This window comes from Trematomus bernacchii, unplaced genomic scaffold (genome assembly GCF_902827165.1).
Source record: "Trematomus bernacchii unplaced genomic scaffold, fTreBer1.1, whole genome shotgun sequence".
Classification (NCBI taxonomy): Eukaryota; Metazoa; Chordata; class Actinopteri; order Perciformes; family Nototheniidae; genus Trematomus; species Trematomus bernacchii.
The window spans coordinates 1,844,978-1,869,433 of record NW_022987792.1 but is presented as its reverse complement, the minus strand read 5'-3'; the positions used below and the strand labels follow the sequence as shown (position 1 = coordinate 1,869,433).

At 40.0% G+C, this 24,456-nt stretch overlaps 2 protein-coding genes across 4 annotated transcripts in view; one reads left to right on the top strand and one right to left on the bottom strand.

Moving 5' to 3' along the window:
• Positions 1–8,857, top strand: part of LOC117497729 (basic immunoglobulin-like variable motif-containing protein) — a 17,757-nt gene extending 8,900 nt beyond the window's left edge. Inside the window, exons 8-11 of one of the 3 annotated variants that reach the window (XM_034149736.1) lie at positions 32–115; positions 1,798–1,894; positions 4,289–4,577; positions 8,486–8,857. In XM_034149736.1, coding sequence (XP_034005627.1) covers positions 32–115; positions 1,798–1,894; positions 4,289–4,570 — 463 coding nt within the window. In that variant the 3' untranslated portion in view covers positions 4,571–4,577; positions 8,486–8,857. Of the gene's footprint in view, positions 1–31; positions 116–1,797; positions 1,895–4,288; positions 4,796–8,485 lie in introns of those variants that run through there. The other 2 variants (XM_034149735.1, XM_034149734.1) reach the window with 2 other exon arrangements.
• A 1,686-nt stretch (positions 8,858–10,543) lies between these two features.
• On the bottom strand, positions 10,544–21,664 carry zgc:172121 (uncharacterized protein LOC337599 homolog). Its single transcript, XM_034149733.1, has 8 exons — positions 21,421–21,664; positions 20,810–20,877; positions 19,387–19,559; positions 18,220–18,323; positions 16,998–17,159; positions 14,898–15,100; positions 13,377–13,456; positions 10,544–10,821 (listed from the first exon to the last, which is right to left on the bottom strand). Exons 1-8 carry the CDS (start codon positions 21,526–21,528, stop codon positions 10,742–10,744), a joined length of 978 nt encoding a protein of 325 aa, XP_034005624.1. The 5' UTR covers positions 21,529–21,664; the 3' UTR covers positions 10,544–10,741.
• Positions 21,665–24,456: the final 2,792 nt, after the last annotated feature.

Here is a 24,456-nt window from a genome sequence, read left to right as displayed (position 1 = left end):
CTATTTCCATTTCTATTTTTTGTTAACAAAGGGGTCCTCTCCCCATGAATGAGATGGAGCACTGGATCCTGATTGGTGAACCCAGCAGGAAACACCCGGCGATCCACTGTAAAAAGTAAGACCCTCCCCTTTTTTCACTATATATTAAATAAGGAACTATATAGAGGTAGAAGAAGTACTCAGATCTTGTACTTAAGTAAAAGTAGAAGTACTCAGACCTTGTACTTGAGTAAAAGTAGAAGTACTCAGGTCTTGTACTTGAGTAAAAGGAGAGGTACTCAGATCTTGATTAAAAGTAGAAGTACTCAGGTCTTGTACTTGAGTAAAAGTAGAAGTACTCAGGTCTTGTACTTGAGTAAAAGTAGAAGTACTCAGATCTTGATTAAAAGTAGAAGTACTCAGGTCTTGTACTTGAGTAAAAGTAGAAGTACTCAGATCTTGAGTAAAAGTAGAAGTACTCAGATCTTGTACTTGAGTAAAAGTAGAAGTACTCAGATCTAGTACTTGAGTAAAAGTAGAAGTACCCAGGTCTTGTACTTGAGTAAAAATAGAAGTACTCAGATCTTGTACTTGAGTAAAAGTAGAAGTACTCAGATCTTGTACTTGAGTAAAAGTAGAAGTACTCAGATTTTGTACTTGAGTAAAAGTAGAAGTACTCAGATCTTGTACTTGAGTAAAAGTAGAAGCACTCAGATCTTGTACTTAAGTAAAAGTAGAAGTACTGAGACCTTGTACTTGAGTAAAAGTAGAAGTACTCAGGTCTTGTACTTGAGTAAAAGTAGAAGTACTCAGGTCTTGTACTTGAGTAAAAGTAGAAGTACTCAGATCTTGATTAAAAGTAGAAGTACTCAGGTCTTGTACTTGAGTAAAAGTAGAAGTACTCAGATCTTGAGTAAAAGTAGAAGTACTCAGATCTAGTACTTGAGTAAAAGTAGAAGTACCCAGGTCTTGTACTTGAGTAAAAGTAGAAGTACTCAGATCTTGTCCTTGAGTAAAAGTAGAAGTACTCAGATCTTGTACTTGAGTAAAAGTAGAAGTACTCAGATCTTGTACTTGAGTAAAAGTAGAAGTAGTCAGGTCTTGTACTTGAGTAAAAGTAGAAGTACTCAGATCTTGTCCTTGAGTAAAAGTAGAAGTACTCAGATCTTGTACTTGAGTAAAAGTAGAAGTACTCAGATCTTGTACTTGAGTAAAAGTAGAAGTACTCAGGTCTTGTACTTGAGTAAAAGTAGAAGTACTTAGATCTTGTACTTGAGTAAAAGTAGAAGTACTCGGGTCTTGTATTTGAGTAAAAGTAGAAGTACCAGAGTGTAGGAATACTCTGTTACAGTAAAAGTCCTGCATTCAAAATGTTCCTCAATTAAAAGTAGAAAAGTATTCTCATCAAAGTATAGTGAAAGTAGCGACAGTAAAAGTAGTCATTGTGCAGATTGGTCCATTTCAGAATAATATATATGATATGTTTTATAATGATTGATCATGAAAGTGTTCTCAAAGCTGGTAAAGGTGCAGCTAGTTTGAATGACTTTGTATACTGCAGGGTAGCTTGTGAATTTACTCCAGGTGGAACTACAGTCTGATTTAACACTTGATTATATTTCACATCATTCATCCACATCTGTAAAGTAACTAAAGGTATTAAATAAATGTTTTAAAAAAGTACAAAATTGTACTTAAGTACAGTACTTGAGTAAATGTGCCTAGTTACTTAACACCATTGGAACTATATTTAACTTATTCAGTTCATATTTAATGGTCTACTGTAGTGGAATTTTTAATCATGAATGGTGTTTCCAGATGGCTGGACATTGTGACGGACCTGAACACTCAGAATCCAGAATATCTGGACATCCGTCACACAGAGAGAGGGATTCAGCGCCGCAAAACCAAAAAGGTTCCTAACTCACACACTACAAAACAAAAAACATACATATTATTAATCAATGGGACCTTAGAAATGTATGTCTTCTCTCCAATATATATATATATATATATATATATATATATATATATATATATAAATAATGGGACAGAAAAGCACTCGGCTTGTGCAAAACAATCATGTAAAAAGACTCAACATGAATGTCTCTTCCAGAAAACATGACCCCATTACTCAAGATAATCCACCTAAACCTTGTTGATAGCAGTTTTATGTAGTTACTGCTTTCGTCAACAAGGTTGTGTTTCAGCAGAATTAAAGCAGATTTTCATGGAACTTGGTGTGAGGGTGTAGCATAGGCCAAAGAAGACTCCATATCATTTTGGAACAGTTGAGATTACTCAAAGGATAAAGGCATTGTGTTTTTAGAACATTGTGAGATAGGGTGCTTCTGCTGCATTCATGTAGTGTTGGGACATTTGTTAAAGAGTCCTCTCCTGCTGATGTTCAGGTGTATATCAGTATGTAGTGTCTCTACTTTAAAGAGTCCTCTCCTGCTGATGTTCAGGTGTATATCAGTATGTAGTGTCTCTACTTTAAAGAGTCCTCTCCTGCTGATGTTCAGGTGTATATCAGTATGTAGTGTCTCTACTTTAAAGAGTCCTCTCCTGCTGATGTTCAGGTGTATATCAGTATGTAGTGTCTCTACTTTAAAGAGTCCTCTCCTGCTAATGTTCAGGTGTATATCAGTATGTAGTGTCTCTACTTTAAAGAGTCCTCTCCTGCTGATGTTCAGGTGTATATCAGTATGTAGTGTCTCTACTTTAAAGAGTCCTCTCCTGCTGATGTTCAGGTGTATATCAGTATGTAGTGTCTCTACTTTAAAGAGTCCTCTCCTGCTGATGTTCAGGTGTATATCAGTATGTAGTGTCTCTACTTTAAAGAGTCCTCTCCTGCTGATGTTCAGGTGTATATCAGTATGTAGTGTCTCTACTTTAAAGAGTCCTCTCCTGCTGATGTTCAGGTGTATATCAGTATGTAGTGTCTCTACTTTAAAGAGTCCTCTCCTGCTGATGTTCAGGTGTATATCAGTATGTAGTGTCTCTACTTTAAAGAGTCCTCTCCTGCTGATGTTCAGGTGTATATCAGTATGTAGTGTCTCTACTTTAAAGAGTCCTCTCCTGCTGATGTTCAGGTGTATATCAGTATGTAGTGTCTCTACTTTAAAGAGTCCTCTCCTGCTGATGTTCAGGTGTATATCAGTATGTAGTGTCTCTACTTTAAAGAGTCCTCTCCAGCTGATGTTCAGGTGTATATCAGTATGTAGTGTCTCTACTTTAAAGAGTCCTCTCCTGCTGATGTTCAGGTGTATATCAGTATGTAGTGTCTCTACTTTAAAGAGTCCTCTCCTGCTCATGTTCAGGTGTATATCAGTATGTAGTGTCTCTACTTTAAAGAGTCCTCTCCTGCTGATGTTCAGGTGTATATCAGTATGTAGTGTCTCTACTTTAAAGAGTCCTCTCCTGCTGATGTTCAGGTGTATATCAGTATGTAGTGTTTCTACTTTAAAGAGTCCTCTCCTGCTGATGTTCAGGTGTATATCAGTATGTAGTGTCTCTACTTTAAAGAGTCCTCTCCTGCTGATGTTCAGGTGTATATCAGTATGTAGTGTCTCTACTTTAAAGAGTCCTCTCCTGCTGATGTTCAGGTGTATATCAGTATGTAGTGTCTCTACTTTAAAGAGTCCTCTCCTGCTGATGTTCAGGTGTATATCAGTATGTAGTGTCTCTACTTTAAAGAGTCCTCTCCTGCTGATGTTCAGGTGTATATCAGTATGTAGTGTCTCTACATGTCTCCATGCTTTAATGTTCAAAAAGCTCTTTATTTCTCTCATACTGCCTGTGCTGCAGCACCTCTTTTCACCCTCTGCCTGAAACCAGAGCCCAGTCTGCTCTGATTGGTTAGCTGGCCGGCTCTGTTGTGATTGGTCAACCACTTAGGCTAAGGGGCGGGTCATCTCTATCACGTACAATGTGTTGGAGCGCTAGCCAATAGGAGCGTGAGTGTTACATAGTGATGTAGGAAGAGAAACACAGGGATTTTATCCTTTGCATCCCCATGCACAAAAACCTATATAACACACTACAGGAAAGGAAAACATGACCCCAGTACTCAAGATAATCCACCTTAACCTTGATTTGATAGCAGTTTTATGTAGTTACTGTTTACCTTCGTCAACAAGGTTGTGTTTCAGCAGGATTAAAGCAGATTTTCGTGGAACTTGGTGTAAGAAAAAGCACTGCGAGCAAAACATGTTTCAGATTTTAAGGAGAGCTGTCCTTTTTATTTGTTGCTGAATATATATTAAAATGTCTTTGTCAGAAACTAACCTCAGACAACTTCCCCCAGGTGGGGGGTAACCTGCACTGCATCATGGCCTTCCAACGGCTGAACTGGCAGAAGCTCGGGCCCTGGGCTCTGAACCTGGAGAACCTGCGGCACGACGCGGGTCACAGCAGCTCCGTGGAGGACGTGGAAGAAGAGAGAACGACCTCCAAACGCCTTGCCAACATCGGCCGCTCCAACAGCACCGGCAGCCAGAAAGACTCCAGCTGGAAACGCCTGTCCAACAGCAGCGAGTACAGACAGAGATCCCCCGACAGAGACCTGGAGGAGGACATCGCAGACTGAGGGAAAGGTTAAATAACAAGACGTTAAAGTACAGAAACACTTAGATTAACAGGATAAGTCTGGTTTTGTATTTTACTACCAACTAATCCCATGCAAAGACAAAAACCAACCATGTGTTAAAGGTCACCTATTATGCAAAATCCACGTGTGTCCCCTCTGTGTAAAAAAGATTCTCTCTCTTTTTGTCCTGATCCATTTCTATAAAAACCTGTCTGAAAATGAGCTGATCAGATTTTGGCCACGTTGTGATGTCATAACGATGTTTTGGCTTGTGTAATCATTAGCCAATCACCAACCAAGGTAACCCCCCCCCACCTTATCACCTGAATCTCCTCCTAGAGCACCATTAGGCGCTTTCACACCGGAGTACTTTTCCTGTTTAGTTCCGATAGTTCCTGGGATTTTGCGTTCACACCAACAAGAGAACTTAGTTCATGAGAAATGTTACCCCCTTTTTAGTCCCTGCTAGAGAGGTGGTACTTTCCTGGGGAGAAAAAAAGTTCCAATTTCTGATTGGCTGGGCGAATTGCAAACCACGCCCCGTAAAACTCGAAAACGTTTTTTGAAGCCGCCATTGTATTTGCTGGCATTAGCATTATTAGCATTAGCATTAGCCCCGAGCACCAACGTAGAGAGAATAACTTATGGCAACACAAAATAAAACATGGGAGCGGTGGAGTGATGAGGAGGTGTTGGTGTTCTGGCGATTTACTCGGAAGGCTTCAGTCGAAGCTGCTGGGAGTCCCAGCAGCTTCTACTGAAGCCAGTCCCCAACTCCGGGGACTTCCGGCCGGGGACTTCGGGTGGCAGTATACGCCGTGAAGTGGTTTGCGGCCTGCCAGTAAACCCAAAGCAGAAGAAGAAGAAGAAGAAGTGACGTCAGCGGCTTCATTTGCGTAATCTTCCCTCAGGGAACTTATTCCGGTGTGAACACGATCGGCTCTTTAGTTCCATGGGGGAAATAAGTGCTGGGAACTAAGTACGGCAAAGTACTTGGTGTGAAAGCGGCTAATGTGTTCTTTTTAACCAAATATCTCTCTGAGGGGCGTGGGGAGTGGCTCCTTATTTTCATCTAGAGTAACAGAGAGAGAATCAGCACTTTGGAAACAGGGCTGAAACAGAGGGGATTATGGGATGCTGCAATGATCTGTTTGGTGTTTGCAGCCAAACACTTCAGAGACATGTTTTGTATATGTCCGAGACCTATAATATATTGATGAAAAACAGTATAATAGGGGACCTTTAAGTTTTAAGTGCCATGTTTGAGAGCAAGCTGTTCTCTCATTGGTCATCCTTGTTACCGGGAAGATTTGCCTCCAAAAACGTCCTTCTCTTTCTTAATCTTCCTTCTTCTTGAGTGGTGTAGAAGTTAGCATCTCACTGGTTCCCTCTACTACAACTTTTTGGATTATTAGCTCTGTTTATGATATTTACATATTTTGTCAAGCAGGATAATCTCCACATATTAACACCACTTTTATAAATATGCGTAAATGCTATCTTTAGAAGTAAAAAGCTAACGTTAGGCTATGCAGGAACTACAGCACGGTCACATGACTTCACTTTAATACCGCTAAGCTAATGGCGGCTAATTTAGACACTTGTTATCAACTGCTGACACATAGCACCAGTGGGGTATTTACTGACATATTTGATATTATATAGAACAGAATGTTAACATCTCTTAACGTTGTACACCTTAGTTCAGGCTTTTAACCAAAAACATGTTCTAAAAACCACTGACTTCTAGACGAGCGACCAGGAAGTGCCAAAATGCTTCATAACACATGACATTAAAGTATTTAAACATGTCACACAGTAGAGGCACAAAATACAAATATTCACCTGAACATGTGCAGAATAGGTCCCTTTTTTAAAGATAATACCTCACGCTCCATCACATCTATAAAGCACATGAACAGTCAGGTAATGAGCTGAAACTCGCAATTAAACTTAAATAAAATCTCAAGGTTTTGGTCTTCTTGTGGGATTTGTTGACAGTAAGAAAAACAGTGTTACCACCATGTATATATAATATCGGTGAATTCATGACTTTTAGGATTCTCAGACGTGGATTCGAATCATTTTTGGGGTCATATTTAAGTTGTTTATTTCTTAGTCTTTTATAACTCGTTGTACAGGTAAGTGGGCTTGTGTTGTGGATCTCAGTGGAAATGCTTAAAAGTTCAAGTGTTGTGAACGCAGCTGACATGATGTTGATCTTTGTGAAACCTCCAATAAGATTGTTTTGCGTAGATAATCCCAGATTTTGAAGTGAATCGTTGAAAAAATGGAACTAGAGAAAGTGATGAATGCATGTTATTTATTTGTTATGTTTGTGTACAGCCACAGTTTGTCTCTGACCCAATACAGATGTCATTGTGCAATTTAGATGTACTGCTTTATTTATTATTGCTTTTCCAATAAATTAAGATTTTTATAAACTGGTGGAAAAATCATCTTCATTTAATTCAGGCAAAAAATACACACACTACATATTGATATACACCTGAACATCAGCAGGAGAGGACTCTTTAAAGTAGAGACACTACATACTGATATACACCTGAACATCAGCAGGAGAGGACTCTTTAAAGTAGAGACACTACATACTGATATACACCTGAACATCAGCAGGAGAGGACTCTTTAAAGTAGAGACACTACATACTGATATACACCTGAACATCAGCAGGAGAGAACTCTTTAAAGTAGAGACACTACATACTGATATACACCTGAACATCAGCAGGAGAGGACTCTTTAAAGTAGAGGCACTACATACTGATATACACCTGAACATCAGCAGGAGAGGACTCTTTAAAGTAGAGACACTACATACTGATATACACCTGAACATCAGCAGGAGAGGACTCTTTAAAGTAGAGACACTACATACTGATATACACCTGAACATCAGCAGGAGAGGACTCTTTAAAGTAGAGACACTACATACTGATATACACCTGAACATCAGCAGGAGAGGACTCTTTAAAGTAGAGACACTACATACTGATATACACCTGAACATCAGCAGGAGAGGACTCTTTAAAGTAGAGACACTACATACTGATATACACCTGAACATCAGCAGGAGAGAACTCTTTAAAGTAGAGACACTACATACTGATATACACCTGAACATCAGCAGGAGAGGACTCTTTAAAGTAGAGGCACTACATACTGATATACACCTGAACATCAGCAGGAGAGGACTCTTTAAAGTAGAGACACTACATACTGATATACACCTGAACATCAGCAGGAGAGGACTCTTTAAATTAGAGACACTACACACTGATATACACCTGAACATCAGCAGGAGAGGACTCTTTAAAGTAGAGACACTACATAATTGAAATATATTGGATTTTTCCAAAAGAAAAGGCATGGCAATTAAATTGTAGAGGCAGGGGAGGGGTACAATCTCGATTTCCTAAAGTTGTACATTCATGATAAAACAAATTGGATAATCTCTAAAATAAGTGGTAAATTCACATAAAAAAAGTTGAATATTCTTTTACTATAAAGTCAACATTTGCTAGAAAAATATCACCAATTCTCTGAGGTCCAAATACATTTCTTTTGAATTTTGTGACTTTGAGAAATGTAAAGTTTTCCCTAATGTATGATCCAATAATTTCAGAGAATATTCTAGTTTTCTTGTTATTCTTTTCACGGTTATTTACGTACCCCTTTAATCACGGAGAATAACTAAGATGTTTTCTCTTAAATTTACTACTTTAATCTTAGATTTTCTTCCCGGAGTTTTCTGAACAGTACTCCCCTCTTCAAGGCTTTCTAAATTAATTTTGATTGATTTGAACTGAATAGTTCTTCATTGAACATTGAATATAGATATTTTAACCAACACAATCATTGTTTTTATTAACGTGGGAACGTTTTTTTCATCCAGTGAATTCTCGGTGGAGAATGTTCAGGCGTGTCATTACCACCAGCCCGGAGGTAACAGAGTTGTGTCTGAAGGCCGTCTGTGTGTTGCACAACTTCCTCTGCAGGATGACAATAGGAAGGAAATCACACACATCTGTCGAGGAGTCCACGGATGAAGCTCCAGATACTCCAACCCTGTGTGATGTACCGAGGATGGGCTCCAACAATGCCACACGCAGATTGCTCCAACTGCGGGACAACTTCTGCTCCTATTTTAATGAGGAGGGTGCAGTGCCATGGCAGCAGAATGTGGTGTAGGGTCACCATGGCTCTTCACCAAACCAAAAGCTCTTTTAAGAGCTACCCATATTTTCTTTAAAAAGCAAATATTCCAAATGAGCCATTTAAAAATAAAACATTCCTAATAAACATGTTTCTTGAATTGATATGATATTACTAAGAACCTTTTTCCTTCAGCCCTGTTTTTACTGATAAACCACTCATAATTTCAATAGGTTTTCACATGGACAATTGTACAGAAGACAGCACATTATATATCAACATACATGAAGCGTCTGGTATGTTGCAACTGACAAACCACATGAACAAGTGAAGACACAGTAGAGCCATAACATACTTTTAAATAACTTTTATTTATGTAAGATTGTGTGTGATGAGTGATGAGTGGATAAGTGTAAAACATGTAGTGTGGTGTAGTGTAGTATGTGTGTGAATTACAAAAAAAAAATCAGTTCTCTTCCATCTCCTGCTCTGCCTCAAAAATGGCTTTGTGGATTTCAAATCGCACTCTTGCCCTCTTTGAAATGGACAGCCTTCGCATGGAAGGCAAGAGGCTCTTGAAAAATAACTCGTCCTGATCCTCCACCAACACCACTACTGGTGGGGGTGGTGGAGGATGAGGTTGAGGTGGTGGCATTAACCAAGGACTGATGGCTGACATCAACTCTTTTTCGAAGGAGGACATCTCCCTTCCCCTTCTCCTTCTCCTTTTTCCCCGTTCCCGGTCCTCAACAATCGCCTCCTCCTGTCCTGTCTCCCCTGCCTGGGCTTGCTGACTGTTGGCTGGCTGACTTTCTAGCTGGCTTTCCTGGCTCTCTTCCTCTGGCACCAGGTTGGATGGAGGCAGGGTTTGCCGGGGGACATTGCTGGACGTCTCACGGTCAAAGATAAATGGGGTTAAAAAACCCATCACTGCCGTGAAACGCCAGGGCTTATATCCCCCTGACGACCCTGCCCCGCTTCTTTTTGCCTCTTTCTCCTTAGCTTTTTCCTTCAGGAACCTGTCCCACAAAGACTTCCATTGAGTCCTGCATACTTCCTCTAATGAAATGAAATGAAATAATAAAGTTCATTTCTTGAATTACTTGAAGAATTTACTAAATTGTTCCTCCATTAATGAAAACCAAATCCCTTTATCACTGTCAATTGCATAAACGGTTTTACATGTCACACTTATATGATGAACATTTATGACATTAATGTCTATGGTGCTATTTTACGCAACATTCCATGCTGGCTAAATATACTGTCTGCCTGCTAGCTGTCCATTCAAACGAAGTACACTGGATATAAACTCCACAAACAAGGCACAGTCACAGTTTGTCGTGAAACTGTTGAAATATAAGACTATGAAAAATACGCAACTAGAAAGACTACAAATCCCAGAATCCCGGTCCCGCATGCTGGCTCTTACGGAACCGACTAACTCCCCTTGTGTGTATGTACAGCTCTCAACATGCCCAGACTTGGAGTGATTTTCACCTCTTTTAATACTTTTCGCCTCATTCTGAAAGAAAGAAGTGAAATGTGCCAACGTGACGGCCGTCTTGGTGTGTGGTGCGAGACGGGAGATGTAGTTCATTCAGAGGTTTCACACAAAAAAAGTGTTACTTCACATTTTTACGACACATTTTAATTTTTTTGACTTGTAAAAGTATATTTTAAATTGACAAACATCATATGTGTAATTCGTGGCACAATTGAAACGGGATCGAAAGATAATCTTTCTCTCTCCATTGACTTCAATGCATAACTTTTCCGAAATAAGGTCCCATGGAGCTCAACCGGAAGGGGAGGGACTTCGCCTCTCTATCGCCAAGCCCCCCATTTTATTTTTGAAATTGGGAATATAACATTGTTCATATTTTCCCTGTAAAGCCTGAACAAGGGAAATCAGAAAAGCTGGTGTGTGATTGATGTCTGTGATTTATACACTTATTTATTTATCAAAGTTTCGGACATCTTTCTGTCGTTACAGTCACTCTGCAGTCGTGCTGCTTCCCTTCAACTCCCGTCGTAACTCTGCGATCTCATCAGGGCCGATACGGCAGCAACCGCCTGAGGAAGAAAATAACAAATAAATATGAGTAAATGAAGCTCAGCGCAAGTTCTTTCAGGAAGACTGGTATACAGGGCCGCCCCTCCCTACAGGCCAATCACGCAGGCTGCATGGGGTCCCGCCTTGCGCAGGGGTCCCCGCCCAGAGGGCCTCAGCTGCTGTGCGCAGTTCTCCGCGCACCCCCACATGAAGAAACTAGAGCATCACTGGAAGGTGGGTTATTGTATGAGTCAAATGTACAACTTGCGAATGTTGTATGAGTCAAATTGCCAATTGCCATATTAAAACATCAGCTGCAATTCACGACATGAAGAAGGCAGTCTCTGCATAGCATATAGGCAGAGTTGGGTCGTTACTTTTATAAAATCAGTCATAATCACACTGACAGACAAGAGGGGTTTCCGCCGCAGGTTTATATGTACGTAATCTGCGCGACTTGCGCGTCCACATCTCCACGTGCAGTGCTGCATAAACATGGCTGAGTCAGCGATAACTTTCGAGGGGTGGAGGTATGCCCATTATTTTGAGTTCGTCCGAAGAATAGACAGGAATGTGACGGTGAGGTGCAAACTGTGTCCAGGCCAGAAGCTGTTATCCACTGCTGCAAACACCACGTCAAACCTCAACAAACACCTGCAAAGAACACATGCTAAGGTGAAGCTAATAGCTAAGGACCCCCGAACCCAGAGTGAGGATGTTGTGAGTGCGCCGCCGCCGACTCTGAAGCAGCACAAATTAGAATTTGGAGGACCGGTAACCAAAGCAGAGATGGACAGGCTTGTAGCATCCTTCATAGTAGAGGTAATGTTGCCCATTTGCACAGTGGAATCACCATCGCATCGTTCAGAGATATACTGCGCAAAATACAGATAGCAGGAGACAGAGGACAGCCATAGTCAGAGCTATCTGGATCAGTCTTATGCGACAATGGAAACTGAACTAAAGAGAACATTTGAAAGCAGTCTGCGTGATCTGCCTGTAGGGAGGGGCGGGCCGGCCCTGCGAGTAAAGTAACGAGTAAAGTAACGAGTAAAGTAACGAGTTACTTTATGTAGAGAGTAACAAAGTAGTGTAATATATTACTTTTTTTTAGTAACGACCCCATCTCTGCATATAGGCTAATGGAGATGCAGTTATTTCCAGCATTCTTTATTTACCATTCATTCAAGTATGTTATGCCTTTTATCTGCTAATGTACAGGAGGGACAGTGATAAACTGTCTGTCTAGTTGGCTTACATAACAGTTAAAGTTTACAGCCTAAAAAACATGGAGCATTTTTTCTCCTTTTATTCATTTTTATGTCAATTTGCACATTTCATGGTGATGCTCAGCCTCTCCCCCTAACTCCTAACAGTCATCATCATGTCAACCACAACACAGAGAAATACTGATAGAAATGTGTGTGTAGTTGTTGATACATTGCTGACAGAGGGAACTACATTTGAATACAGATTTAAGAAATATCAGTTTTTGAGCATGCAATAAGCATGTTTTGTCTTGACTATATCACAACTATATTATAATAAAATAATATAGTATTTATATTATTGAATTGATTATTATTATTATTAGTAGTAGTAGTTTATTTGCATTAATTATATTTTAATCTTTTTGAGGCTAGTATTTGGCAGGAAATGCAGACGTATTCACCTGTAAACGCATACTGAACGACATACATGCACATTTACCATTTACCTCACTGTATAAAAAAGTAACTGTGTTGATAATGATAATAAACAGGAATTATATTTGCAAAGTAGCCTACTTTGTTTCCAAAAAAAATGGTTTCACTCCTGTCGGTTGGGGGGGGGGGGGGGCCTCATCTCACAATGTCGCTTGGGGCCCCAAGTTGGTCTGGGGCGGCCCTGCTGGTATACATTCACTCCGCAGCTGCTTATAATCAGCTCATCACGGGCTTCCTGTTAACTTATTAGATTCCCCTCAATCTCAGCAGCCAATCATCGTGCTGCAGCCAAACTTTAAAATGGTTCTCCTCTCTCCTGCAGTCAGCGTGATTTCAGGTGTTCATGCTGTCGCCCGCCTCCTCCCCATCCACCTCCTTTCATCACATCCAATGCCAGGAGAGCTAATCCAAAGACCTCATCCCACCTCCTCTTCATCCACCTCCTTTCATCACATCCAATGCCAGGAGAGCTAATCCAAAGACCTCATCCCACCTCCTCCCCATCCACCTCCTTTCATCACATCCAATGCCAGGAGAGCTAATCCAAAGACCTCATCCCACCTCCTCTTCATCCCATCTCCTCATCAAATCCAGATCTTCAGCATCATCACCAGTGTCTAGACCCTGGGGGGGGTTCCCTATATGCTCACGGCTGCATTTCCCCCTTTAGATATACGATTTCAGGATCGGGGTCTAATCACCAAAGACTTAACATTCATCATATGGCATGTGTCAATAAATGTTCTTTAAACAAAATGAAGTCTCTCCTGATTGAAATAATACAAAATAATAATCAATAAAAAATAAAACAAGGAATTATTAGAGAAAACTCAGGAGGAAATTCTTCTTAAAAAACCAGTCCACCTCACCGATCAAAGCGGCTCCTTGCTTCCTCCACGTGTGACTCAGTTTGGGGATCGATGATGAGGCTGTCTTTGATGTTCGCCACCTTTGTGAGGAAAAAGAAAACGACCGACTTTATTATATTTCTTTAGACTTTTTATGATTTTTCGGATATTATTCAATCATTTTTGGGGTTATTGGTGTTGTTTTTTTGTACATTTATGACTTAATTTATCTCAGAATACTAATTTTTATAATGATTTCTTCTCACAAATACATATCCCTGAGAATATACCAGTTTTTTATTGTAAATGTGAGTTTCTTCTTTATTACTAACCACTTATCTCCACTATTATTACCACCGATCTGCGAGTAGATTGAGGTGTTATTTCCTTTTTCAAAAATCTATGACTTTAAAGTCCAATAAAATATCAAAGTATTTTCCCCTTAAATGTATGAGTTTGTTTTGCAAATGTATAGCTTCACAATCTCAGTAGAGCCACGTTTTTTCTTTCCAAATTATGATTGCACTGAATTCATGAACAGTCAACAGTGGTAAAAGTAAACTAAAACGATCAATACCACATTGTGGAAATACTCAATTACTAGTAACCATCCAGCATTCATATCATGAATCTTGAATCATATATATAAATGTAGGTACAATGTACATTAAGAATATTCTAATTGTTTAATTATTAGACTCCATTCATAATAATAATAATACATTTGATTTATATAGCACTTTTCCTCGTGCTCAAAGCGCTTTACAAGCAAGTAAAGAAGAACAATAACAACATAGTCAAAAGTGCTAAGCTAGGTGGAATAAGGGCGAGGGGTTACGCACATGTGTCAAACTCAAGGCCCGGGGGCCAAATCAGGCCCTTGGTGGATTTAATTTCGGCCCGCAGGATAATTTGTAATTAGTATTAGATCTGGCCCGCCGGTATTTTGCACCTTCACTCCATCCTGAGGGTCTCCTCAGCTCAGAGCCTGACCCCAAACATTGATGAACTAGCACCCAAGATGAGATGCCAAGTATCTGGCTTGAACTAGCATCACAGAGCAGCACACTGAGTTTACATGGATGTTTCCTTCTGCACTTTTTCTCTCACGACAACAGGGCATGTTTGGTTTGTTCTTTGAGGGGAAATAGTTTTGTTGAAGCTGTTGTTGGCCTGTGGAGAAATGTGATCATAAGAAATGACTCTGGAAAAGCTGCAGATAGAGACATGAGAAATTAATGCAACTGATTATTTAATGTTTAATGTTGAAATAATTATATGGCAATAGTTTAAGCTTTGTTAGTTCCAGGTTTAATATGTGCAATAAGTTCATTTCAATACGTTTTGCAATAAACATTGAACCAGTCCGGCCCTCGACTAGTACCCATCTTTTTATTTTGGCCCACTGTGTATTTGGGTTTGACCCCCCTGGGTGAGAGGATTAGGAGTTGAAGGCAAGAGTGAAAAGGTGAGTTTTGAGAGATTGTTTGAGTGATATGAGAGTGTTTGCAGATGGGACATTTAGATCGGCATTACACTGACCCGTGCTCAGAGTCCCAGTCCTCTCCACTGTTGGGGTAAACCACCCAGCAGGGGTCCGTCCCCAGAGACGCAGCAGAGTCCAGGAGCGGCTGCAGCAGGGCGGGGGGGCAGCAGTTCACCCCCACCGCCACCAGCTGATCTGAACCAATCACAGCCTGCACCGCCTCCGAGAACAAGCTGCCGTCAGAGAGACTCCGCCCATCCTGAGGAGGAGGACGAGGAGGAGGACGCAAAGATTCATCAATCCTCATTAAATCATTATGTACTTGATGAAAATATCACTGGTCCCCGGCTTGAGCTTCAATCTCAGGATCCATGTATTTCTGATCCTCTCCAGAATGGAAGTAGTCATCACATACAGAGCATCAACTAGTTCCTGAACAGTGTCCTTCACATGCTGATATCCAAGAGAGGGAGTTACACAGTCACAAGATGGAGGAATATAAAGCAGTATTCAATGTTTACTTCAGATTAGCTCCACGTCAGAAATGATCATGCTTGTCATATGTCTATCTCCATAGAGGCTGAATCATCATGTTAATCACATAGCTATCATATGCCTCAAACAGTCCTGATGCTCTTCTAGGTAATCATACATCCTGTCATGCACACAGCTACAGTTGGGATACCTTTGTTATCATGTTACTCTCAGATTGGAAGAGGACATTCAGTGTTTTCCAAACAGTACCTAAGATTTGCAATCAGACTCTTAAGTTCAATTTTGAGAGACTTGTACTTTACTTGAGAATTTCCATTTTTTGCACCTTTACGATACGATAATGCTTTAATGGTCAGATCAAGTCTGAAATTTGACTTGCATCACAGCAGCTTTAATAAACACATTAATGCATTGATAATTATATTCAAGATACTGTATATAATATGTTATTCTTAAAATGGGCCAATTTGCATAATGTGTACTTTTAGTTTTGGTACTTTAAGTATATTTTTATGATTATACTCTTGTACTTGTACTTGTTCACGGAAATCCTTCTCTTATTTTCTTTCCTGGACATTAGTCTCCTCTCCAAAGGGTCTCTATTTTATTTATCTTTTATAATTTGGTCATAGATTTAAATCTGAAATGTATGTATTTATGATAAACCCCTTCTGAGGAACCATCTCGTTTTCAAGGGTTCCTAAAAATATCATCTTGATTGAACTTTAAGAATAACAAACTTAAGATGTAGAAAGTAAGATCTTGTTGAATGAAGTGTTTCAGCCCTAGTTACTTTGTATATTTGCAGTTATTATTATGTATTTATTTCAACAAGGACCATGCATACAAATACATTAATCTCAGAAAAGAGAAGAGATGCCAGATTATAGCTAATAGAGAGGCGAAGTCCCTCCCTTTCCGGGGGACCTCCATGGGACCTTATTTCGGAAAAAGTATGCATTGAAGTCAATGGAGAGAGAAAGATTATCTTTCGATCCCGTTTGAATTGAGCCATGAATTACACATATGATGTTTGTCAATTTAAAAGATAATTTTACAAGTCAAAAAAATTTAAATGTGTCGTAAAACTGTGAAGTAACACTTTTTTGTGTGTGAAACCTCTCAATGAACTACATCTCCCGTCTCGCACCACACACCAAGACGGCCGTCACGTTGGCACATTTCACCTCTTTCTTTCAGAATGAGGCGAAAAGTATTAAAAGAGGTGAAAATCACTCCAAGTCTGGGCATGTTGAGAGCTGTACATTCACACAAGGGGAGTTAGTCGGTTCCTAAGAGCCAGCATGCGGGACCGGGACTCTGGGATTTGTAGTCTTTCTAGTTGCATATTTTTCATAGTCTTATATTTCAACAGTTTTATGACAAACTGTGACTTTTTTGACATGGAAATTATTTGTTAAGATTGACAAACATCATATGTGTAATTCGTGGCACAATTCAAACGGGATCGAAAGATAATCTTTCTCTCTCCATTGACTTCAATGCATACTTTTTCCGAAATAAGGTCCCATGGGTCGGAAGTAGATGGGCGTGAATTCACCTCTCAATAGCTCATTTCCATCTGCAGTCCTTAGGCAGGTACATAACAATCAACAAACACTGAAAACATTGCATGATCTCCATCACACAGACAGTGTTACCTTACAGGAGAAGGAGAGCCAGGCTTTAACGTCGGGGAACTCTCGGAGCAGATCCACCAGAGCCTTCGCCTCCTTCAGACTCGGGATCGTCTCAAAAGCCACGAAGTCGGCTCCCGCTGCTGCGAGACACTCGATCTGAGGCCGGTGCCACACTTTAAAATCCTTCAAAGAAGCAACAAAGACACCTGAGATCATTACATATGACTTAAGCCTTTAGAAAAGATGCTCTGATGCCCCTTGAACTAACAGGTATGCATTCAAAACTGCAGAATTTAGTTAATTTCCAAGGTTTTCACACACAAGGAATTTGCTTTGGGGGATTTGAGCATAGTTGAAACACAGTAAGAGAAGTTCAATTAAAAGTTAACAATAAATATTGAGACAAAATATTATAAGAAATATTATATTTATATATATACTTAAGAAATATGAGAACTGACTGTGAAAATATATGAACTAAAGGGGAAACGCTGTGCACCTTTAGAGTCGGTAATAATGTGCAGAAATATGCAAAATATGAAAATCATTTTCTCTAAGTAAAATCTTTCAACTAACTTAAAGGTAGGGTAGGTAAGAATGGAGAAACCAGCTCGAGTGCGCGAGATAAGTTTGTGCACAGATGGAAGGCTGACAGGCAGGTAGGCCATCCAGTTATTTTAGCCGGACCGGCTCAAATGATTGGTCGTGCTTTTTACAGCGCCACGGCTTCCACAGATGACATTTTTTTATGTATTTATTGTCAAAGCATTTCATGTATTCATTGCTATCGGGATGTTAAGAGCATTCCATGGAATATAACAGAAAGTGTTTCTGAAGTGAATTACCTACCCCACCTTTAAGAGCTGAATTTAACAGCAAGTAATCTTTTTTTCCATAATGTTAACCTTTTAAATGTGTATTTATGACTTTCTTTACATAATGCTACTGTTGCTTTTAATGAAAAATAACAATGTAACTATCATCTGTAAACCTAAGGCTAAATAGATTTGTTGTCAGAGCAATGCTTAGCAACAGCATTGATCTGTTTTTTCAACAGTGTTCTTAAACAAACTTGGAAATTAAATTGCATTAATTCATGTTTAAAGAAAATTCTTATATGTTCACTTTTTTATTTGTATACACATTTAAAGAGCGCTGTTGGAGGGGGTCCGAGATTTAAGATTTGTTGAATTTGTTGTGCCTGTAAAAGATAAATAAGTTAATACCAGTACGACCAGCTCACCTCTTCACTCATTTTCTCTGCGTACGCCCCGGTGTATTCGGAGCCGTCGAGCAAAAACGCTCCGTACGGTCCGACAGAACCGGCCACCAGCGGACGCCTCCGCCCTGAGAGATGTGAACATTGGATAAAGCCAGGTTCAAAATTCATGTTTTATTTTGTTTACATATGTTGGGAAAATACTGAATGTTCTCTTCCAATATGAGAGTACACATGATAACAAAGGTATCCCAACTGTAGCTGTGAACATGACAGGATGTGTGATTACCTAGAAGAGCATCAGGACTGTTTGAGGCATATGATAGCTATGTGATTAACATGATGATTCAGCCTCTATGGAGATAGACATATGACAAGCATGATCATTTCTGACGTGGAGCTAATCTGAAGTAAACATTGAATACTGCTTTCTATTCCTCCATCTTGTGACTGTGTAACTCCCTCTCTTGGATATCAGCATGTGAAGGACACTGTTCAGGAACTAGTTGATGCTCTGTATGTGATGACTACTTCCATTCTGGAGAGGATCAGAAATACATGGATCCTGAGATTGAAGATCAAGCCGGTGACGAGTGAACATTTTCTAACAACATATAAGGGTTTAAGGTTTTTACAGAGGACCCTTTGAATATCTCTTTGTATCACTCCATAAATCTGAAAATTCGGTAACCGGGAAATCAGTTTTCTCCATGTTTTTAGTTAATAAATGACCTATAAATAAGGGTTTGAATAATCGATGATTAAAAGACTTTGTAAAAAGCTCCAGAAAATAGATAGGAATGTAACTGGGAAGTTGGGTGTATGTAAGTACTCCTGGAGTGGAGATATCTGGTGCGAGAGGAAGAGAAAATGGACTCTAAAGATATGTATTGTAATATTCATACACTGCAGGGGAATAGGGTAAAACATTTAACTAATATATATCACCATGAAACTTCCCAGGTTCATTACTAACATTAGAATAATTGCTTTTTGTATTACAACTTTTCTGAAATGTTATGTTTACATATGCAAATTAGGCATTAACTTATGTCACTTTTGGCTAATTTAGGAGAAATCTACAGACACAAATCGACTCCTACGTGTTTGGATGTTTGCTTTGCACACATCTTACAGAAGACATATAAGCAATACAGCCCAAACTGGAGTGTCTAAAGTGTAGTTTTCTACCTGTTGGATGAGTGTCAGAAACAAATTTCTCCACAGTCTCTTTAGCGAGGTGAACTCCGGACATCATCAGCTCTTTGGCTCGATCACAACTCACGTCCAGGTGATTCATGAATCCTGAAACACTCGCCTGGTACGTGGCTGTGGTGATAACATCAGCCCCACTGAGCAGAAACCTGTTGATGCACCACGTTTAAAAAACGGTGTGTTGATAGGGAGCAGAGGTGGGAAGTAGTGGAGTACAAATACTTTGTTACTGTACTCAAAGGTGGGGTAGGTAAGTTTGAGAAACCGGCTCGAGATACACTTTTTGTTATATTCCATGGAATGCTCTTAACATCCGATAGCAATGAATATCTTAAGTGCTTTGACAAAAAATACATAAAAAATGTCATCTGTGGAAGCCGTAGTACTGTAAAAAGCACGACCAATCATCTGAGCCGGCCCGGCTAAAATAACTGGATGGCCTACCTGCCTGTCAGCCTTCCATCTGTGCACAAACTTATCTCGTGCCCTCATTGGTCATGTGCGCGTTCGTGTGTGTTGGAGGAGGGGCTCTGTAAGGAAGTGGCAGATTTTTTCCGGTTGTGTATTTTCAAATTCCAGCGATCTCGAGCTGGTTTCTCCAAAATGACCTACCCCACCTTTAAGTACATCTTTCTGGTATCAGTACTTTACTCCACTACTTATTTTTCTGACGACTTTTTACTTCTACTTCTTACATTTTGAACACAAATACCTGTACTTTCTACTTCTTACATTTAGAACACAAATACCTGAACTTTCTACTTCTTTCATTTTCCAAACAGGCTGGTTCCTTTAGTTTGAATGTGTGTTTGGTGGCGTGATCATTATTATTTAGAGTCATTGCGTGCCTATTGATTTGAACACGATCCGTGTATCCAACATTTCCTGGTCTTCTCTAAAGAAGAGGGACCAATGAAAACGTTGTCATGTTGCCGTTGTTCAGCATGGAAACATTCATTAGCTAACAATGACATTATTGTTCTATTAATATAAAGGGAGGTCAGGTACTCTTTAAAACAGCTGCTAGTTATGGGTACTTTTTACTGAAGTACATTTCAAAGCCTCTTTACTTTTACTTGAGTAAAGAAGTTTAGTCAGTAATTCTACTTTTACCAGAGTATTTTTGAACACGAGTATCTGTACTTCTACTTGAGTAAAGGATGTGTGTACTTTTGCCATCTCTGATAGGGAGTGCTGTATTGTACTATTACGCTTTTGGGGGTTTTATACCTTTCCTGTCGTGTGTTATAGAGGTTGTTGTGCTTGTAAATGGTCTGCAAAAGCATTTTTTGAACATGAAAGCATGTAAACATGTCACAGTGGAGGCACAAAATGCAGATATGAACCTGTAAATGAGCATTGCATGTCCTCTTTAATATGATATTGTGCATGGATTTACCTGTAATGAGCATCTTTTATGGCCTGGGGGTTTGTGTGCAGAAGCCTGGCGTTCCACAGAGGGTCTCCCTGTGTGAGGCGCACACACACATGGACAGACATTTTATACATTTTCCAACACCTTTTCTCTTGTTTTTGTTTCAGTCTTCATTAAATACACCTTTTGGCATTTATTTGTACCTTAACATCCTTTAGATTATAATCCTAAATCCATGAAATATACATTTTAAATTCACTTTGCTATTCATTGTTTGTTGTATTGATCGTTGTTGACTACTTTTATAGCTACCTTATATATTTTTTATAGTGTATTTGATAATACTTACTAGAAAGATTTGTATGCGAGGGGGGGTTGCGGGTGCTAGTGGAGCCTCGCAGATGGGGGTGCTGCAGCCCCCTCAGCACCCCCCCTTCCCGCGTCCATGAGTATTATTATCTTTTATTACATGATATTAAATAAATCAGGTAACTTTATTTTAGTAAACAGGAAGATGTAAGCCTACTTGGTGCACAGAAATTAGTATTTGAATGACAAACTGACGGATACAGTATAAACCTTAGTAAAAGTAGTTAATCAGATAAAGATTATTGTTATTATTAATTATATTTTACCTGTAATTTGATTCCCTGCGCCTCCAGTTCAGTCGCCAGACCCCCATCCAGGATTAAAGGTCCGTTATTATCACTCATATACAGTCTGAGACCAGCAGAGGAACCCATTACAACTTTATTTAAGAGTCCCTGAAGTTATAACCTAGACTTCTACCTTTTAATTGTTTATTTTAATCTAATGCCTACTTCACAAAACACAGTTATGAGGAAGAAATACTCGACGAGACTTTGACTGTTATTTTTGTTCCGGGTACAATAAACAGGTCAAATGGTGCGTTTAAAGACAATCGGAATTTCAAATAATTATTGTGATTAGGTGCTCCACAACAGCACCATTTTCTAATTTATTGGTTATTTTGATTATTTAATACTCTGTATATTTCTAACTGTTGCCTAGTGCAATTGTATATTGTAGAGTATTTAAATATATTCAGTATTTTCTTTATATTGTGTATTATTTAGATGTATTTTCTATTGTAATGTTGTATTTGCTGTTCATGTACATTCTTTGTTTTATTGTATCTGTATCTTATTGTCTCTTTTAAATAGTTTCACTCATGTGTAATGCGTGACAACCCTGCTGCTGTGACAATGTAATTACCCATGTACTATATATTTGTAAAATGACACAATAACATATATAACACATTCATTTGTTTTGTAACTGAGTATTTTTCTCACAATAAACACAAAAGTTTGATCTTGAAGTGAAACTTAAAATAGTAGACCTTCAGCATGTGTTACATATTAACAGATTCAACCGTAAACTAAAGACAGAGAAACAGTAAAAATGCTTTTCAACATTTATTGATAACAATATAAGAGGTTGATACCATGCAGTTTTTGGTGGAGATGTTAATCGTCCAATCCGTTGCATGGTAAGCGGGAAAAACCGGAGTGAACCCGGAGAAAACCCAATATGATAAAACCCGCCCACACAAATATTTTGGGAAAACACCGGAGCGACCCCCGAGTAAATCCCAAAATGATGAAACCCACCCACACATAATTTTTCGGGACAAACCCGGAGTAAAACCCAAAATGATAAACCCACCCACACATATTTACCACCCTAACTTAAGATCCCACCCTACAATAGACCCCACATTTCAATAACCCCCTTTAAAGACCCCACATTTCAATAACCCCCTTTAAAGACCCCACATTTCAATAACCCCCTTTAAAGAATCCACACGGGCTCAGAGCTGCGTCTGAAAGGCTTACTGATGGCCTTGCCTACAGAGCGGAAGAATTTGCAGACGGCTCCAAGCTTCTTTGGTTGACGCATCAGGGGAGCTTTGAAAATGGACGCGATGCAATTTTCTTCTGACGATCCTTCCATGTTCAAGATCACGAGCACGGACTCTGCGCTGCCCCAGATCCTGACCAGGTCTTTGTAAACCACCTTGTCGAGGGTCTGAAAGGTGTCCGGGGTTACTGTGAAGCTTTCCCCCTCGACTTTGGCCCACACTTTCTCCAACAAGCTCTCAACGATGCCGACTGCGTTTCCAACGTCGTAGTTCACCTTTGCGTTTTTGAAAAGCCGTGTGACCAGTTTCTGAACCAGAACCCTGACTTCCATTTTGGCTTTCGATGACACTGACACTGGGGCTTCTTCTGTGATTGTTGGTCGCGCCTCAATGTCCTCGAAAGCCGATATTATCCTTTTAGTTTGTGTGACAGCCTTCTTGTTCACAAACCACCCGAACACTGCTAAGAAGCGACGCACTTGCCTCGTTATCGCAGATTTCACAGCCTCTAATATTTCCGTAACTCCTGGGGTTAACTCAGGAATCGTCATCTCTCTCGTGGTGTGAGTGTCGAGGAGTTCTTTGAGATCCATTTTGAACACATGGTTCTTGCGGAGGGAAATGTCTTTCATTCTCTGATTAACACAAACTTCGTCGCAATCGTGGTCTCCATCACTTTCCTCCGTGAGCAGATCATCAATATCGTTATCAAAAGCCCTCATTGAATTCACGCTGCTTGCTCTTGCTCCAGGGCAAAAGGTTTTCTTCAGCCCTGACAACATTCGATGTATGGTCAGTTTGGCAACACGTCTGGTTAAAAAGGCCTTGATCTTTCCGCATATATTTTTCTCGCCCAGCTTGATCTCGGCTTCTACTTCTTCAGTGGTAAGCGTTGAATTGCTCTTTTCTCCCAGACTCTCCTTCACGATTAATTGAGTGAGTTCAGCAATCTCCTTGACCGTGTCGGCTCTAAGAAGATCGCTCTCACTTTTGGTCATACTATCCATTAGGGGCTCTGTGATTTTTAAAAACTCTTTTGTAATTATATCCTCGACCATTCTGGATGTATCGCTTCCAATGCTGTCTTCTAATCCGCTTGAGGCGGTCCTCGACCCAGAACTGGCTGAGGTTTTAGGGAATAGAGGTACGGACCCTGATCTATTAGAGAGTGCAGGTTTGGTCTCTGAGGTTTTTGAGTGGGCAGACCCTGTCTCTGAGGTTTGAAAGAGGGGAGAACCTGAGGTTTTTGAGAGGGTAGACTCGGACCCTGAGGTTTGAAAGAGGGTATAGTCGACCTCTGAGGTTTTTGAGGGACCTGATGACTCGTGGCTCTTTTCTTCGTTGACGTCATCCCCTTTTTGACCATCAGTGGAGGTCTCCATAGCCCTCTTCTCTTTGCGTAATCTAAATCGAAACAAACTCTTCATCTTAGCCCAAATAGTTCTCAACATATGGATGGCGTGACCAACCATGACATCAAGTCTGTGGTGGGAAGTGACGTGTTCGCTTTCCATAAAACCCTCAGCCTGGGAATTGCAGCTGACTGCTGACTTGACGCTGCTTACAACTTCTTTCACCAGCAGCCTGCTTAAACTTGTGGCGCTGGCACACTCAACCGTGTCCTTAATGTCCAGAAAATTAGCGATAGTCTGAGAGAGTGTGTTGCCCAGAACGGACCAAACAACCTCCTCAGAAATGATGAAATGTTTGTTCTTCATGGCTACTAGTAGGAATTTTGTCACTACTTCTACTAGGTCCAAAATAAACTCTACCACATAAATTTTGA